General features: G+C 41.9%; 1 protein-coding gene across 6 annotated transcripts in view; it reads right to left on the bottom strand.

The window, feature by feature from the left end:
* PANK1 (pantothenate kinase 1) overlaps positions 1-16,744 on the bottom strand; it is a 112,044-nt gene that overhangs the window by 59,665 nt on the left and 35,635 nt on the right. Inside the window, exon 1 of one of the 6 annotated variants that reach the window (XM_061173595.1) lies at positions 8,713-8,740. The exons of 3 other annotated variants lie outside the window; for them this stretch is intronic. Coding sequence is in view for 1 of the 3 variants with exons in the window: in XM_061173143.1 (XP_061029126.1) it covers positions 7,812-8,520 (709 nt within the window). In the remaining 2 variants the exon portion in view is untranslated. Of the gene's footprint in view, positions 1-7,811; positions 8,521-8,712; positions 8,741-16,744 lie in introns of those variants that run through there. 2 more of the 6 variants (XM_061173143.1, XM_061173512.1) reach the window with 2 other exon arrangements.

The following is a 16,744-nucleotide window of genomic DNA, read 5'->3' as shown; positions in this document are numbered from 1 at the left end:
GAAAAAAGACCTGTATGCAGAAAACTATAAGACACTGATCAAAGAAATTAAAGATGATACAAACAGATGGAGAGATATACCATATTCTTGGACTGGAAGAAACAACATTGTGAAAATGACTATATTACCCAAAGCAATCTACAGATTCAATGCAATCCCTATCAAACTACCACTGGCATTTTTCACAGAACTAGAACAAAAAATTTCACAGTTTGTATGGAAACAAAAAAGACCCCGAATAGCAAAGGCAATCTTGAGAAAGAAAAATGGACCTGGAGGAATCAGGCTCCCTGACTTCAGACTATACTACAAAGCTACAGTAATCAAGACAGTATGGTACTGGCACAAAAACAGAAATATAGATCAATGGAACAGGATAGAAAGCCCAGAGATAAACCCACACACATACCGTCCCCTTATCTTTGACAAAGGAGGCAAGAATAGACAATGGAGAAAAGATAGCCTCTTCAGCTACATGTAAAAGAATGAAGTTAGAACACTCCCTAACACCATACACAAAAATAAACTCAAAATGGATTAAAGACCTAAATGTAAGGCCAGACACTTTAAAACTCTTAGAGGAAAACATAGGCAGAACACTCTATGACATAAATCATAGCAAGATCCTTTTTGACACACCTCCTAGAGAAATGGAAATACAAACAAAAATAAACAAATGGGACCTAATGAAACTTAAAAGCTTTTGCACAGCAAAGGAAACCATAAACAAGACAAAAAGACAATCCGCAGAATGGGAGAAAATATTTGCAGATGAAGCAACTGACAAAGGATTCATCTCCAAAATTTACAAGCAGCTCATGCAGCTCAATATCAAAAAAACAAACAACCCAATCCAAAAATGGGCAGAAGACCTAAATAGACATTTTTCCAAAGTTATACAGATTGCCAACAAACACATAAAAGGATGCTCAACATCACTAATCATTAGAGAAATGCAAATCAAAACTACAATGAGGTATCACCTCACACCAGTCAGAATGGCCATCATCAAAAAATCTACAAACAATAAATGCTGGAGAGGTTGTGGAGAAAAGGGAACCCTCTTGCACTGTTGGTGGGAATGTAAATTGATACAGCCACTATGGAGAACAGTATGGAGGTTCCTTAAAAAACTAAAAATAGAACTACCATAGGACCCAGCAATCCCACTAGTGGGCATATACCTGAGAAAACCATAATTCAAAAAGAGTCATGTACCACAATGTTCATTGCAGCTCTATTTACAAGAGCCAGGACATGGAAGCAACCTAAGTGTCCATCGACAGATGAATGGATAAAGAAGATGTGGCACATATATACAATGGAATATTACTCAGCCATAAAAGGAAACAAAATTGAGTTATTTGTAGTGAGGTGGGTGGACCTAGAGTCTGTCATACAGAGTGAAGTAAGTCAGAAAGAGAAAAACAAATACCGTTTGCTAACACATATATATGGAATCATAAAAAAAAAAAAAAGGTTCTGAAGAACCTAGAGGCAGGACAGGAATAAAGATGCAGACGTAGAGAGTGGACTTGAGGACACAGGGAGGGGGAAGGGTAAGCTGGGACGAAGTGAGAGTGGGGCATGGACATATATACACTACCAAATGTAAAATAGCTAGCTAGTGGGAAGCAGCCGCATAGCACAGGGAGATCAGCTCGGTGCTTTGTGACCACCTAGAGGGGTGGGATAGGGAGGGTGGGAGGGAGATGCAAGAGGGAGGAGATATGTGGATATATGTATATGTATAGCTGATTCTCTTTGTTATAAAGCAGAAACTAACACACCATTGTAAAGAAATCATACTCCAATAAAGATGTTAAAAAAAAATAAAGAAATTCTGTGTGCCCCATCTGATTCAGTATATTGTCATCCCAAGGTGAACACTGGCCTACATAGTAAAGCTAAAGCACATAATTAAATATAATGGAAGTCAAACCTTGATTGATTTTCATGGTAATTGGTTTGTATTAAAACATACACACACACTATTAAAAGTCAGGCTATCGGACAGATAAAAAAACCCAACCCCAAACCTGTTAATTAAAACCAGTACTCTTTGTTTCCCTACCAATTCTGTCTCCAAACACCAGGCTGGAGTTTGTTTTATTCACTTGTTGAATGTCCCACATGTTAAAAAGTAACAGTACTTTTTCCATCTTTCGTTACTATGCCAAACAAAATATGTTTTGTATTAACGTTGAAATTCACTTACTGGCATTTTGGGGAAAAGTGGTGTTCATGTCCCTAATAAATCCTGATACCTGACTTAACCACTTAGACACTGAACACTTGGGCCCTTAAATTCTTAAATCTTCAGTTCAAATGTGCATTGTACAATTCCTAACTTCACTGACAAACTTAGAAATCTGACCACATCCTAGAAGGGAGCAATCAAGAATGTGCCCTCGCTTTCCATTTTAGTCTTTTGTTGTCGATTTGCAAACTTCCCTGTCCATCTAGAAGTTCTGATTATGTTTTTAAAAATGCATATATATTCACACTCTGTGCAGATACAACCAGAAAATTCTACCTGTTTATCTTTTTATCCTGGGTTTTCTAATTAGCCTGACTCAGAAGTAGGGGAAATTCTAAGTGCCAAAGGTAAATATCCCAATATTTAGAAAAGTGAAGCCTTACACTTTGACAGTGGTGGCTAGCTAAAACTGGTAACACGTTAGGGTTTCTTCAGTTTGTATCCACGAATGTGTTACATGCATAATGAACTCTCGCCCATCTTCTGCTAGTGTTCTATCTGGAGAATCTCAGAATTCGGAACTTCCACCAGGAGGCTGCAGGCACTGATCCAGCCCTTATTCTTGCCTGTTGCCACACACTGGGAAGGAAGAGCGCAGCTCACATCCTTGAGTCTTCTGATGGTACTCAGATATTTACCTTTCTGCAGCATATTGTTTGCTGGCTCAAACAATTACCTCCTTTGCATTTTTCTCCTCTCTTCACTAGTGTGGCTTGTCTCCAAGTATCCTTACAGTCTAAAATATCCAGGTATGGAAACAACCTAAGTGTCCGCTGATGGATGAATGAATAAAGTGTGGCATATATGTACACAATAGAATATTATTCAGCTATGAGAAAGAAGGAAATCCTGCCATTTACAATAACATGGATGAAGCTGGAGGGCATTATGCTAAGTGAAATAAGCCAGACAGAGAAAGACAAATAGTGTGTGGTATCATTTATATATGGAAACTTTAAAAAAAAAAAGTGGAACTCATAGAAACAGAGTCGAATAACAATGGTTGCCAGGGATTGGGGTGGCGGTAGTGAGGGAAATAGGGAGAGCCCGGTAAAAGGGTACAAACTTTCAGTTATAAGATGAATAAGGTCTGAGGATTTAATGTAAACACAGTAACTATAGTTGATAACATTGTATTGTATAACTGAAATTTGCTAAGAAAGCAGAATTAAGTGTTTTCATAAAAAAGTAAATATATGAGGTGATGGATGTATTTCTTAACTTGATGATGGGAATCTTGTCACAATGCATGCATATATCAAATCATCATGTTCTACACTTTAAATATATTGCAACTTTAAATGTCAATTATACCTCAATAAAGCTGAAAAAAGAAAATAAATAAATGAATAAAATATCCAGGATTTCAAGCTATATACTCCTTTGTGCCATTTCTGTTCCTTCTCCAAAAAGTATATATTCACCAATTTCATCAAAAATAAAGAGTTATGCACAAAGTTGTTGCTGCAGAACTGTTTATGATGTTTAGAGACTCTAGCTGCAGCCTAAAGCTATGAGAGACAGGTTAAATAAATTATGGTATATCTATATAATGGAACATTGGGAATATAATACAACCATTACAAATGATGTTTTAATGCTGGAAGAAAATGCTTTTGCTAAAATTTTTAAATAAAAAAGGATAAATCGGGAGTTTGGGACTGACATATACACACTACTATATTTAAAATAGATAATCACCAAGGACCTACTGTATAGCATAGGGAATTCTGCTCAATATTCTGTAATAATCTAAATGGGAAAAGAATTTGAAAAAGAATAGATATATGTATATGTATAACTGAATCACTTTGCTGTACACCTGAAACTAATACAACATTGTAAATCAAATACAGTCCAATAAAAAAAAGTTATCAAAATCTGATCTTAGTGTGATCCAAAATTACCTTTAGCACATTTTAAACAGTCATTTTCTCTGAGTGATGGTACTGTGAGTACTTTTTCCTGCTTTTTTCCTCCATTTTTGTATTACCCGATATTTTGGGGGGGAAGGGGAGAAAAAGGTAATTGTGGGGCTAGGAGTGTCATAGCTAATCAAATAAAACTTTTTGGTCTTTCTTATTGTAGCCCCCCCCTCCTTTTTAAGTAAGGAAGTCATTCTGAGGTGTCTCTGCCAGCTCAGTCGTCTTGTCCTGTGGGTTAGTGGTGAACAGTGTTCTGTATGGCGGTGATGACAGCTGGCATTTACTGAAGAACTGCTATGTGCCAAGCAGGAATCTAACTTCTTTACATACACATTATCTTATTTAATCCTCACATCAGCCTGATGAGGTTGTATGATTAGCTCCATCTTACCAATAGGTTAAATAAATGGCCCCAGGTCATCCAGCTGCAATTCAAACTCAAGCCCTCCAGAGTTTGAATAACTACACCATTTACAAACATTAGGCTCTTGGCATTTTACTAGGACTATCATTAGTTTAGAAATATTTGGTATATGAGCTGACTCCGTAAGGAGTCAGCTACTTATGTATGCTTCAAAAAAATCAGAGCACCAAGGAGCATGCAAAAGGAATCTCCCTATAGAGACCTCATGGAAACTCCACTGAAGGACTTTCGCCATCGTCTGTCGTACAGATGGAAATGGCTACTTCAATGAGGTGGTGATGATGTCACCTGTACCTTTTTCATCAACATCAATCAAATACTCAAATATCTGTACCCAAGTTGCACAGCATATGAAAAAAACTACCATCTATAATAAGACTTCCAACTTAATTGCGGAGAAAAGACCAATAACATACATGGAACAATCAGCACAAGGCAAAAATAAAAACTTTTAAAATAATAATAATAAAATGCTAAGCCATGTGGCAGACTGGATAACTAGCGTAGAAGTCATGTAGAAAGAACCGTCAGCTCTGAAGTATCTTAGAATCTGAAGGTACAGTATAAGAAACAATACTTGAAGATCATCTAGCCGACTCCAGCATTCCAAGAGGAGAGCTAACTTGGCTGAGGTCATCACCCAGTTGCTAAAGTAACCAAGAAAGCTTGAAGAAGCAGTTAAGTCTTGGAAAAGCTTTCCAAGGATAAGCACAGTGAGTGAGGTGATCTTTTGATAAAAAGAGTGGACAAGATTTCCTGATTTAGCAAAATCAACCTGCCACTATTCTGATTTTTAGATTACAAGATTGTGAATAGTCCTTGCACTGAGGGATCAGATTTAAAATTTTTAAATAATCAAAAACTACTGAATTGTTTGTTTCATTCCATTCATTGTTTTTAAACATGAAGTATTTTAATGTTTACTGCACTCTACCCAAAATATTAGCAAATAGAAACATACCTACTCACATATGCAATCCAGGTGCCTATCTGAGAGAAGTGATATCTGGCTGCCCTAAAACACCTCTGGTTTGGACAGAAGCAGGAGTCTGAAGTTGCAGACTGTAAGTAGGAATTAATTATTTGTCCAGCTTTGATGCTTTTATCAACCACATACTCAAATTTCATTTAAAGCATGTAAATACTCTTTGTAATAATTGCTTATGTAAAAATCTATCAGTCATCAGAAAATAGGGATGTGCTTGAGTCTAAGTAGATTTGTCTTAGATTATCTAAATATCAACTGATTGGGCAGTATTTTTTTTCTTTTTTTTTGTAAAAAGATACTTGCATGCTAATAGGCAAGGTATTAAGATACTACATTAAGCCTAGTTTTAACTAAGAGATTTTGGTAGTCAACACAGCAGATGTGGCTCAGAACATGTAAAATTTATTTCAGAAATGTTTGTTCAAATTTGAGAAAAAAAACATGATAGGATAATGAAAAGTCAATTTTGATGAATTCTTTTTAAAAGTTGATAAATAAGTATGATCGCTAAACTTAAAATAACTATGGTTTTCATTAAAAAAAAAATACAAAACTAATACCTGACAAAGCACACAGGCATAAAGTTATACTTTCTTGTATTCTAGAATAATACCTCCTGTGGATTTGCAAGCAGAAGTTAAGGCTCAAGGTTATTTTTTCTCTGCCTTCATGCTATAGTTAAGAGAGTGTATTTTCAATTCTTCAAAAATTATTTCAAGAGGTATTATACACTCAAACACAGACCATTTAAGCTAGCAATACTAAATACTCAAAGCAGTTCTCTTTCGTTATATTTTAGCTATTTACATTGTGAATTCTCATACAGTTTGTTAATGTAAATCAGAGAAATAACTAAAATGTGGCTTCAAAAGAAGTAAAACAGGTTAATAAATCATTAGGAATCAATGCTAAATCCATAAAGAAAGTCATTTTCTAACAAGACTCAAAAACAAAAACAGAAATTCAGGTGTTAGATGCCTTCCTTACAACCGTAGCCAATCTGCTGTATGGGCTCAAAGTTCCCGACAAGACGTTAACTTTCAACCGAAACATTTCAGACCTACAAAACACAAGTATCAGAGTTACCGCGTCCCACAGTCGAGTTAAAACGCTTTCCAAAGTCTCAGAGACTTTAACTGAATGCAGAAAAGCTCAGAGTCTAAGTTGATAAACAGAAACAGAAAAAAGTGAAGCTGTTTGCCAAATATCAAGCTTTTACAGATGAATCCAAAGCATATCTAGCAATTTCCCTATGTGAAACAGAATAACCTATATGCAAAAGGTGCATGTTTGAATGCAATCACTTATTAGCATGCATTCTACTTACTTTGCTTTCTGCCATTTATAAGCTTCATTAAGGAGACCCAGAAAGAGGTAACAAATTGAATTAAGTTCAGCTCGGATAAGAAAAACCTGTTGTAAACTCGATCTACAATTTGCATCTCAGAATTTCCAGCGGGGAAGGGACTCTTCACAAACTTACATATATACAAGCTTTAGATTGTGAAATAACGCATTTCAGCATTCTGCACTGTACATTACTATTAGAAACCTCAACTCCACCTCCCAACTCCCCGAAAAAAATTCACCTCCAATCTCCATTGGTCCACATAGTTCCGGCCCACATGGTATCAGTGGGTGTGTCCCTCCCAACAGGTCCTCTCATTGGCTGCGAGGAAACAGCGTTTAATAGGCTGTGATTTTCCGGGGCTGTCAAACTCCACGCCTCCAGACCTCGCGCTTGCGAATAGGCCCAGGGAGCTGGCGGCTTCTCTGCGATTCAAAGGGCAAGCTGACTGCCTGAGCGCCAACCCGAGCTCTCATAAGGGAAAGGGGAGAGGAGAAGAACGAGGGCAACTCAGGCTCTCCACCCACCGCTGCTCTAACCCTACTCCCGGACCCCACCAAATGTTGACACACGTGCATTTCCCCACCGACAAGTTAGTAAGGTGGCCAGTGCGTTTGCCTTCCATAGAGCCGTGACCTGAGGAGCAGCTCAGACTCCGAGTCCAATCGGCCTATTCTACAGATGGAAGCAAGCAAGGGTCAGGCTTAGGCAACGATCTGTAGTGCTTGCGCCCCCTCAGATCCGTCCGCCGACGGCGGGCGCTGGTGTGCACGACGCGCGCTTCGCTGCCTGGCCCGCCGCTCCCGGGTGCCGGACCCCGCGCTGCGCCTGCCTGGCGCCCGCGCTCCCCTCCCGGAGGGACTTACGCGGCCTGTTCTTCCTCCCCGAGTCCATCCTCCTCCGCAGCCGGCATTTCTTGGCCGGGGAGTCGTGCTGAGGGGGCGGCGGCTGTGGCTGGAGCTCTGGCTGGAGCGGGAGGCGCGGGGGCGCCGCGTCGCCGCCTCCCGAGAGGCTCCGGCTGCAGAGGCGCGGCGGCTGGATGGGCGGCGGGTGGAAGCCGTTGTGCAGCAGCCCGTTCACGGCTGCAGCGCCGGCGCCGGCGGGAGTCCCCGGGGCATGCGGGGCCGAGCGCTCCGGCTGCCCGCCGTGGTCGCCCATGCCAGGGGCTGGTGGGGCGGCGCGCGGCGCCCGGCTCAGGCGGCCTCGCTGGAGGTCATTCTCGGGCGTCTTTATTTCCCCGGATCCTCCTTGCGGCTTCCGATTCAACAGCCGCAGAGCCGGCGCCGGGGGATGGCGAGCCGGGCGCTCCTCCCCTCCTCCCGCCGGCGCTCCAACCTCCTCCACGCCCTGCCCCCCGCGCTCCGGCCCCCCGGCGCCGGCCTGGAGCATGCCCACTCCCGGCGCGGAATCGGGGATACCAGCGCACCCCCAGCCGGGGCCCCGGCAGCCCACCTTCCCCGGATCCCCCAGCCGCGCGACTTCAAACGCGGCTTCCTCGCCTCCCAGACCTGTCCCCGCTACTGAGCATGCCCAGTCCTGCCCGCCACCGCCGCCGCCACCGCCGAGCTTCAACATGGGGACTGAAGTTCTTTGGCTTTGCAAAGAAGAGATGGGCGGGTTGGGCTTTGTATGGCGGAGCGAGCCGAGAGGGGACTGGGCGAGGCCGGCGCGAGAGGAGCGAGCAGCTTCGGGAGGAATGTGGGGTGAAGACAAGAAATATTTGTAGAGGTTTGGGTTTGCTAATCCTGTCCCCAGTGAGCTAGATACCTCTGCAAGGTCATTCACGTCGTGCACTCCTCCCCGAAACCTTTGTGAGTGTGTGTTTAGTGAAGTGACCAAACTACTCACAGGCCTGAGGGGAAGGAGAACGATTATTTATAGAAAGGTAGGCGGATTTGGAGAGGGAGAGGAGTGTAATTTCTTTGCTGGCACACACAGACACCATGTGGCCTCGTGGAGTTGTCTTTTGCAGGGAGGAAACCTAGGAATTCAGTGTAAGGACAGTGAAGGTCACAGATGTAGGCGGGATTAACCGGTGCTGGAAGAGACCAAGTAAACAGAAGCAGTCCCAAGCTATAAAAAGCACTTTCCTCACCCAGAAAGGACGTTTAAGAGACAATGTCACTCTATTTATAGAGTAAGGAGTTGCCTGTGTTTTAAGAAGGGAAGGCAGCATCGCAGGGTAGACAACCCCATAGGCTCTGGAGTCAGAGCTGGGTTCAAATTCCAACTCAGCCCCTGATCAAACCAAGAGAAAGTCATTGCTCAAGTTAACACACCTGGCGACAGGGAACAGGACTGGACACGCTGAGTAGGCAGGACAAATTTGGGTGGTGAGGACCTTCCTAAAGCTGTGTAATCCCGTGAGGCCTCAGCTTTTGAATCTAACTAGGAGCTGTCATGAGAAATCTATCTGAAAGTACCTGGTACAGTCCTGGCACACAGTTAAATGCCCACAAGAGGTGGTTATCCTTATTACACTGTTATTATTAGCAGATCACCCTGCATTTCCAACAAGGGGAACAAACCATACTCACAGTCATATTTACCGTGTCACTTATTGTGTGTGATGTTCTCCATCATCTGTATTTACTTAATCTACAGAGGAGTCAGAGGCCTCGGCGCATTCAGCAGCAGCCAGGGCCTGCACCTTGATGGGAATTCCTTCCAGCAGAGCCTGACCTAGAATCAGAGCTTTAGAACCCATGACCACTTGAGTGCTTTGGTCCATTCACACATTTTTTCAGATAAGGAAACGGAGCCACAGAGGGATGGCTGAGGTTATTAAGAACAAAGCTAAGAATAAACCTTAATTCTCCTATTTTTGCTTCCCTGACCTTATTATACTTTTGAAGACATGGAGATAAACCTAGGTGATGTGGCCCCTGCCTCCCTCCCCTGCCTCGTCTTGAGCTCCTGATGCTCCCTCTACAGAGAAGGCTTTCAGTTCCTCAGACACACGAATATCCCTTTGCATCTGCTGTTTCCCTTGCCTGTTCCCAGACCTCTTTGTCTTCTAGATTCCAACTCAATCCTCAGATCTCTGCTTCAACTGCTTATATTTCAAGTAATCTTCCCTGACCCTTAGGACAAGATTAGGGCTCTCTCCTCCTACACTTGACCTTCATGGCTCTATCAGTCTGCAATGCTACAATGGGGGTAATCATAGAACATCACTGAGTTGTTACAGTGATGAAATGAATATATATGTAAAGTGTCCAGCACATCATAGGTGCTATGAAAAAGTTAGATATTATTTGATTGTCTCCCTCCACTACACTGTAATCTCCATTAAGGCAGATGACTCTCATTCATCATTGTATCCCTAGGAAGCTCTTGGTAATCATCTGTGACTGAATAAATGACTTAGGTGATATTTCACCCAGGGTGTCTCTCACTTTCTACTGCAAATTTGCTAAAAAAAACAAAACAACAAAAACCTCCACTGTTACACCTTAATATTCGAATATAAAGTTTTCAAATTCCTACATAATTTAAGCTGAGTAGTTTAGGAAGCACTTTACATCAGAAATGCAAATAGAAGATTTAGCAATGCAGTATCTCCAAGGACATATTCCCTCCAGCTTGATTCCCAGGCATGGTGAGGAAGGCCTGAGCCAGGTGGCTCAGACCCAGGTAGGGCAGAAGTACTGGTTTGGGGACAGAAAGTCCTGCACCAGCTTCCTTTCTCTCATCCTCGTCAGGCTGGTGCCCTGGATCAGTTACACCCTGCATGTGGTAGAGAGGAAGCCAGGAGGCATCTCACAGGTTTATGGGGGCGGGGGGTGGTTTTGGAGGTGTAATTTTGAGGCATGAGCTATCATGTGCTCCAGCAGGGGAGTTGAACAAATAATGTTTGGAAGAGAGGGAGGGAGGAGAGTGCCACAAGGCACTCTCTCCCTCTGTTCATTTTTTTATTTACTAATCATTTATTAAGCATGTACTATACTGTAGGCAGTAAAACAAATGCAGGGAGTACAAAGCCAAAATAAATGCCTTTGTTGTCCTCTAGGGGCTTACAATTCAGAGAGAGAGGGAGAGGAAAGTCAATGGTTCTCCATCATAAGAATAACTTAGGGAGCTTTTTCCTTTTAAACTTTCTGCTGAAAATAACATACATACAGAAATGTACACATACCCTAAGGGTAGAGCTCAGTGAATTTTGCACAAATGAACACCCTGTGTAGCCAGCACCTGATCAACAAACAGGACATGACCAGTAACCTAGGAGAATTTTTAAGAGCCAATTTTGGGCCGAGGTTCATAGACCTTTAGTAGGTTTGGAGCACAGGAGTCTGCATGGTGATGATGGTGATGATGATGATAAATATTTTTTAAATTAAAGAAACAAAACACTAACAGTAACTTTTTTAAAAACAGGATTAAAAAAAAAATGCAGATGGTCCTTCCTTGGAGCAACAATGAATGAAACAAAGTATGTCACCAATGCCATGGAAGGGATCCCCAGAGGACTCCAGAGAGTGAGCAATGATGGAATAGGAGGACAGAGGAGGAAGATGGTGCTGAGATGGATGTTAAGACACGCTTCAGGGAGGAAATGACCCATAAACTGAATTTTGAACAATAATGGGATTTCATCATGGAAGGTGGAAGGAATTCCATTCAGAACTGAGGGAGTGGAGACTCTGCCGGTGTTTCGAAACCATCTGGCATGTTTGGGAACCCGCCAGGAGTTCAACAAGGCTGAAACACAACCTACGAAGGGAGGAGATGAGTGATGGCCAAAAAGGTTAGATGGGGTCCAAATCTCAGATGGCTTTCTGCACCACAGGAAACAATTTGGACTTTTTCCTGAAGGCCATGAGAAACCATTGAAGAGTTTTAGGTTGTGGAAAAAGTACTAGATTTGCATCCTGGAAGGATCTCTGGCAGCAGTCTGGAGAATAAAATAGGGGAGGAAGTTCCTAGTTGGAAAGACTAGATAGGAGACTACTGGAAACAACCAGGAAAGAGGTGAGAAGGGACTGAGTGAAGGACACACGATTCAGAATGAGATCGTCAGGTGGATTTAAAAATTATTTAAAGAATCTATAGGATTTAGTGGCTAATTGCAGGGTGAGGGAGAGGTAAGGCTAGGATAATTTCTGTATTTCTAGTTTGGGCAACTGGGAATGTGGTGGTTTCAGCATGCAAGATAAAATATGCAGAAAAGGAGCAAGATCTTCTACCTATATTCTCTCTGGGTTTTATACTTTAAAAAGGGTAATCCTTTAAAAATATAGATCTGATCATGACATTCTTGTACTTAAACTTACATTGATATGTAAGCCATATCAATATTTGCCTATCTCAGTCTAACTCAACCCTTCCTCCCCTCCCCTCCCCCTTCCTTCCTTCCTCCCTTCCTCCCCTCCCCTTTCCTTCCTTCCTCTCTCCCTCTCCCTCCCTCCCTCCCATAAAAAAAGGGACATAAGCACTAGTTTTCTATTACTCTAAATAAGACTTGTAATTTACTGTTATTTTTTGAAGACACAGATAAAACCTGTCCACCATGCCATCATTACACATTATCACTGTAGAAATTCTAGTTCCTTGCTAAAATGGAAATAAAGCCAAATTTGCCCAAGTTTCTACCCCTTAATAGCCACACAGATGATAGTATGAGCTCGGAGAAAGGGTACTCTTCAAGATATAGTTTCAAAAGAATTACTAGAACTTTAACTGCCAGAATTATATCGACCCAAAATGACTTCTCTTTTGCTTTTTTGCCTTTTTGCTATCGGTGTTGGTACCTTTCTTAGAGATTCGCATGGGGCCCCTCACACAAGACACTATTTTCGAGGACAGTGCTATTCTCAATGACCCTACTTCTCATGCGGCTTTCTTCAGGGCCCTGGGGAGGAGCGCTGCTCCAGGAAGTCAGAGGCCACCAAAAGCAAACAAACGCTGCTCTGGTGAGTAATGGGCTATGGGGAGATGCTGATGACCCCTGCATCAGAGCCTCCCTCTTTTCCTTTCTTCAGAATTGAGCAGCTACTACACAGCAGGCACCAAGCTAAGTACCAGGGATACACTCTTAAGCAAAAACCAAGTCTCCCTCCTTATCTAGATTACAGAAAAGACAAGCCTTAAGCACATAATCACCACAAGAGCAAAACTGTAAGTGCATTCCGCGAAGTGCAAAACAAGGTAAGACTCCCAGTGCCATGAGGGCACATACCAGGGGGACCTGGCCTAGTCTTAAACTTTAGTAGCTGAAATGATATTTAAACTGAATTCTGAATATCGAATATAAGTTAACTAAGGTGGGGGTGGAAGTGGAGGAGGTATTCTTAGGAGGTATTCTTACCATAAATATGGTAGGCACTTGCTGACTGACAGGATGAATTGACCCTGTCCCTCTCAATAGGGCAAATCAAAAGTAAGGAAGATTATTCACTGGAACAAACCATTGGAGAGGGTTCAGGCCAATCCCATTCTCTTTACAGTTTTTCTATGTGGGTTGATGGAGCATTTTCTACTCGATACTATTGTTGCCTATTTTAGTTTTTTTGTTGTTGGGTTGTTTTTGTTTTTGTTTTGTTTTTGGTCAACGGAGGTGGAAAAATATATCATTAGCAGCTGCCACTACCAGTAATAACCGTGTGTACAGGAATGAAGCACACCTCACATGAACCAACTTCCTGTCAGTCACTAATATTTTTTGAGCAGCTACCAATTATGATTTGGTGAAGGGAGGTGGAGTGTGGCTGCCTAGAAATTTGATAAGCTATAATCAGAGCGACCCCAAGTACTGGGCATAAGTTTAGGAATGGAGCTGGGTTTAGCAAAATGATAGTAGTCTTCTTATCTAACATTTATTGAGTTCTTACATGCCATACACTGTACTAAGCACACTATTAAATGTCATCTTTTTTAATTAGCACAGTAGTCACATGAGTTGGGTACTGTTATTATCCTCATATTTTGAAGGAGAGAACTAGAGCTAAGAGAGGCTAACTTGCCCACTTTCACACAGCAGAAAATGTATAACAGACATTTGAAGTCAGGTCTGGGTGGCCCTAGAACCTGCACATTTCATAACTCAGCCACAGTGCCTCCCAAAAGGTGGCGTATCTCCGGTCACCTGCAGACTTTACGCCATGGTTGTGAACACCTGATACAGTATTCCACTGCCCACACAGCATTGCTCTTCACAACAATTACTGGGTCCCTTTATTTCTCACTGAAATGTTTTTGCAGTCTAGTATCTTAGATTTTTGTCTCCAAAAGAGCCTTTTTTCCCTTTTTATTTTTTAAATTGTTTTTAAAATTTCTTTCTTTCTTTCTTTCTTTCTGGCTGCGTTGGGTCTTCGTTGCTGCACGCGGGCTTTCTCTAGTTGTGGCGAGCGGGGGCTGCTCTTCATTGCAGTGTGCGTGCTCCTCATTGCAGTGACTTCTCTTTGTTGCGGAGCACAGGTTCTAGGCATGCAGGCTCAGTAGTTGCGGCACGTGGGCTCAGTAGTTGTGGCGCATGGGCTTAGTTGCTCCGCGGCATGTGGGATCTTCCTGGACCAGAATTCGAACCCGTATCCCCTGCATCGGCAGGCGGATTCTTAACCACTGCGCCACCAGGGAAGTCTGTCCCATTTTTTAAAATTAATTAATTAATTAATTTTTGGCTGCATTGGGTCTTTGTTTCCCTTTTTAAAAAATGTCCTAGCTATTATCATTCTCTATTTTATATACCTATTCAACTAATATTTTAAAATGATGCTACCATGTGTAATCCACTGTTCCCAGTTACAGTGATGAGCAAGGTAAAAAGTCCCTCCCATCATGGAGCACACCTTCCTCTGGGGAGGGGGCAGGGGAAGTCAGAAAATAAACAATTAAATAAATAAATACAGACTGTGTTAAGTAACATGAAAATCAAATAAAATGATGTGAAAGAGAATTATTGGAAGAAAGGAACCAGTTTACATGGGGGTAGTTGAGGAAACCACATTGATACTGGTTCCTGAAGGTTGAGAGACTGAGGTGTGAAGTATCATGGAGAGAGATTTGGAAGAGCATTCCAGCATATGGAAGAGGAAAAAAAAATGTGTATCTATATCTGTATCTATATCCATATCCATATCTACATCTCTGTGTGTATGTGTGTGTGTGTGTGTATATATGTATTCATCTCTTCATCACCAAAGTTCCAATATTTGGGGGGATGCTGGTGAAGAGGGGGTATGCACATTCCTTTGAGAATGATATCAGTGGAAGGGAGAGGCTTCGATTAGAGTCCCAGCATTCAGGGCATTCAAATTTGTCTTATAGCTTCCCTGTTTTCTGGGCAAAGTCCCCTCTGAATACTGAAGTTTCTTCAGCTGCAAGTGATAAAAGCCACTTTAACTCATTTCCTCATAAAATGAATTAGTGCAGGGAACTGGGTAAATAAAAATCACTGGAAAGTTTGAAAGAACAGCCTCTAGGCTGGGCTCCCAGTAATGAATCCCAGAATCCCACCACAGGATCAGCTTCCTAAGGGAACTTCTATAAGGGAACTGCTACTTCTTGTACAACAGTAAACCAAGAAATCAGGGAGTCACTGCTCCTACCGCCGGGTCCAGGACTGACTGTCTCAGGCTGAATGGAAACCTACAAAATTCTTGTCCTGTATTCTGTCTCTCCAAATCCATGATGTCCAAGACAACACCCTGGGACCCCTGCTGACATGGCACCACCCACCAGACAAAACAGCAGACGTGCAGCCTCCTCCTCAATCTGGCCTTCCAGATGCTGCCCAGGTGCATCTGTTTGGCTGGGCTAAGCCGTGTACAGGACCCAAGTTCTAAGGGAGTCTGGGAAATGAAGTCTGCAGTTTTCTCACGTGTAGTGCACAATACGGCATATTACAAGGGGTTGAAATGCAGTTGAGTGAGCCCATCTATTTGCCTGCCACAAAACTCAATAGAGAATTCTGATAATTAGGTAGCATGGTTTGCCTGGGACTTTTCTGCATCCTGGAAACTCCCTGGGACAGTTGGTTACCCTATGAGGTAGCCAGGCTTGAAGCTCCCTGTAAATTCTTTCAGAGGGGCTGAAATTGAAAGGACTAAGCAAGTAATAACAACAATGATATTACATACTACATGTTGTTAAGAGTTCTATCTGTGGGGGGGTTGGAGGAATTGGGAGATTGGGATTGACACATATACGCTAGTGATACTATGTATAAAATAGATAACTAATGAGAACCTAGTGTACAGCACAGGGAACTCTACTTAATGCACTGTGGTGACCTAAATGGGAAGGAAATCCAAAAAAGAGTGGATATATGTATATGTATAGCTGATTCATTTTGCTATACAGTAGAAACTAACACAACATTGTAAAGCAACTATACTCCAATAAAAATTAATTAAAAAAAAACAAACAGTTCTATCCCTGAAGTCACTCAGACATAGGTTTGAATCCCAGCTCTTCCTCTTAGCCAGCTTCTTCTTTTATCCAGCACTTTCCAATAGAATTCTGTGATGGGGTAAATGCACTATATCTACACTGCGGTGGCAGTCACTAGCCATGAGTGGTTTCTGAGTACTTGATACGTGGCTAATGTGACAAAAGAACTGGATTTTAAATTGTATTTTTGTTTTAATTAATTTACGATTTTAAAAAATTAACTTATTTTAAAAACCACTTTATTGAGCTATGACTGACATAAAAAAACTGTATATATTTAATGTATACCACTTGATGAGTTTAGAGATAAGTATATACCTGTGAAACCATCACAATTTTTCACCACAATTTTTGGCATAAACTTATCCATCACTTCCAAAAGTTTCCTTTTGCCCTCTTTCCCTAC

Source organism: Eubalaena glacialis, chromosome 1 (genome assembly GCF_028564815.1).
Source record: "Eubalaena glacialis isolate mEubGla1 chromosome 1, mEubGla1.1.hap2.+ XY, whole genome shotgun sequence".
Classification (NCBI taxonomy): domain Eukaryota; kingdom Metazoa; phylum Chordata; class Mammalia; order Artiodactyla; family Balaenidae; genus Eubalaena; species Eubalaena glacialis.
The sequence above is the reverse complement of the archived record's forward strand: the minus strand, read 5'-3'. Positions and strand labels throughout refer to the sequence as shown.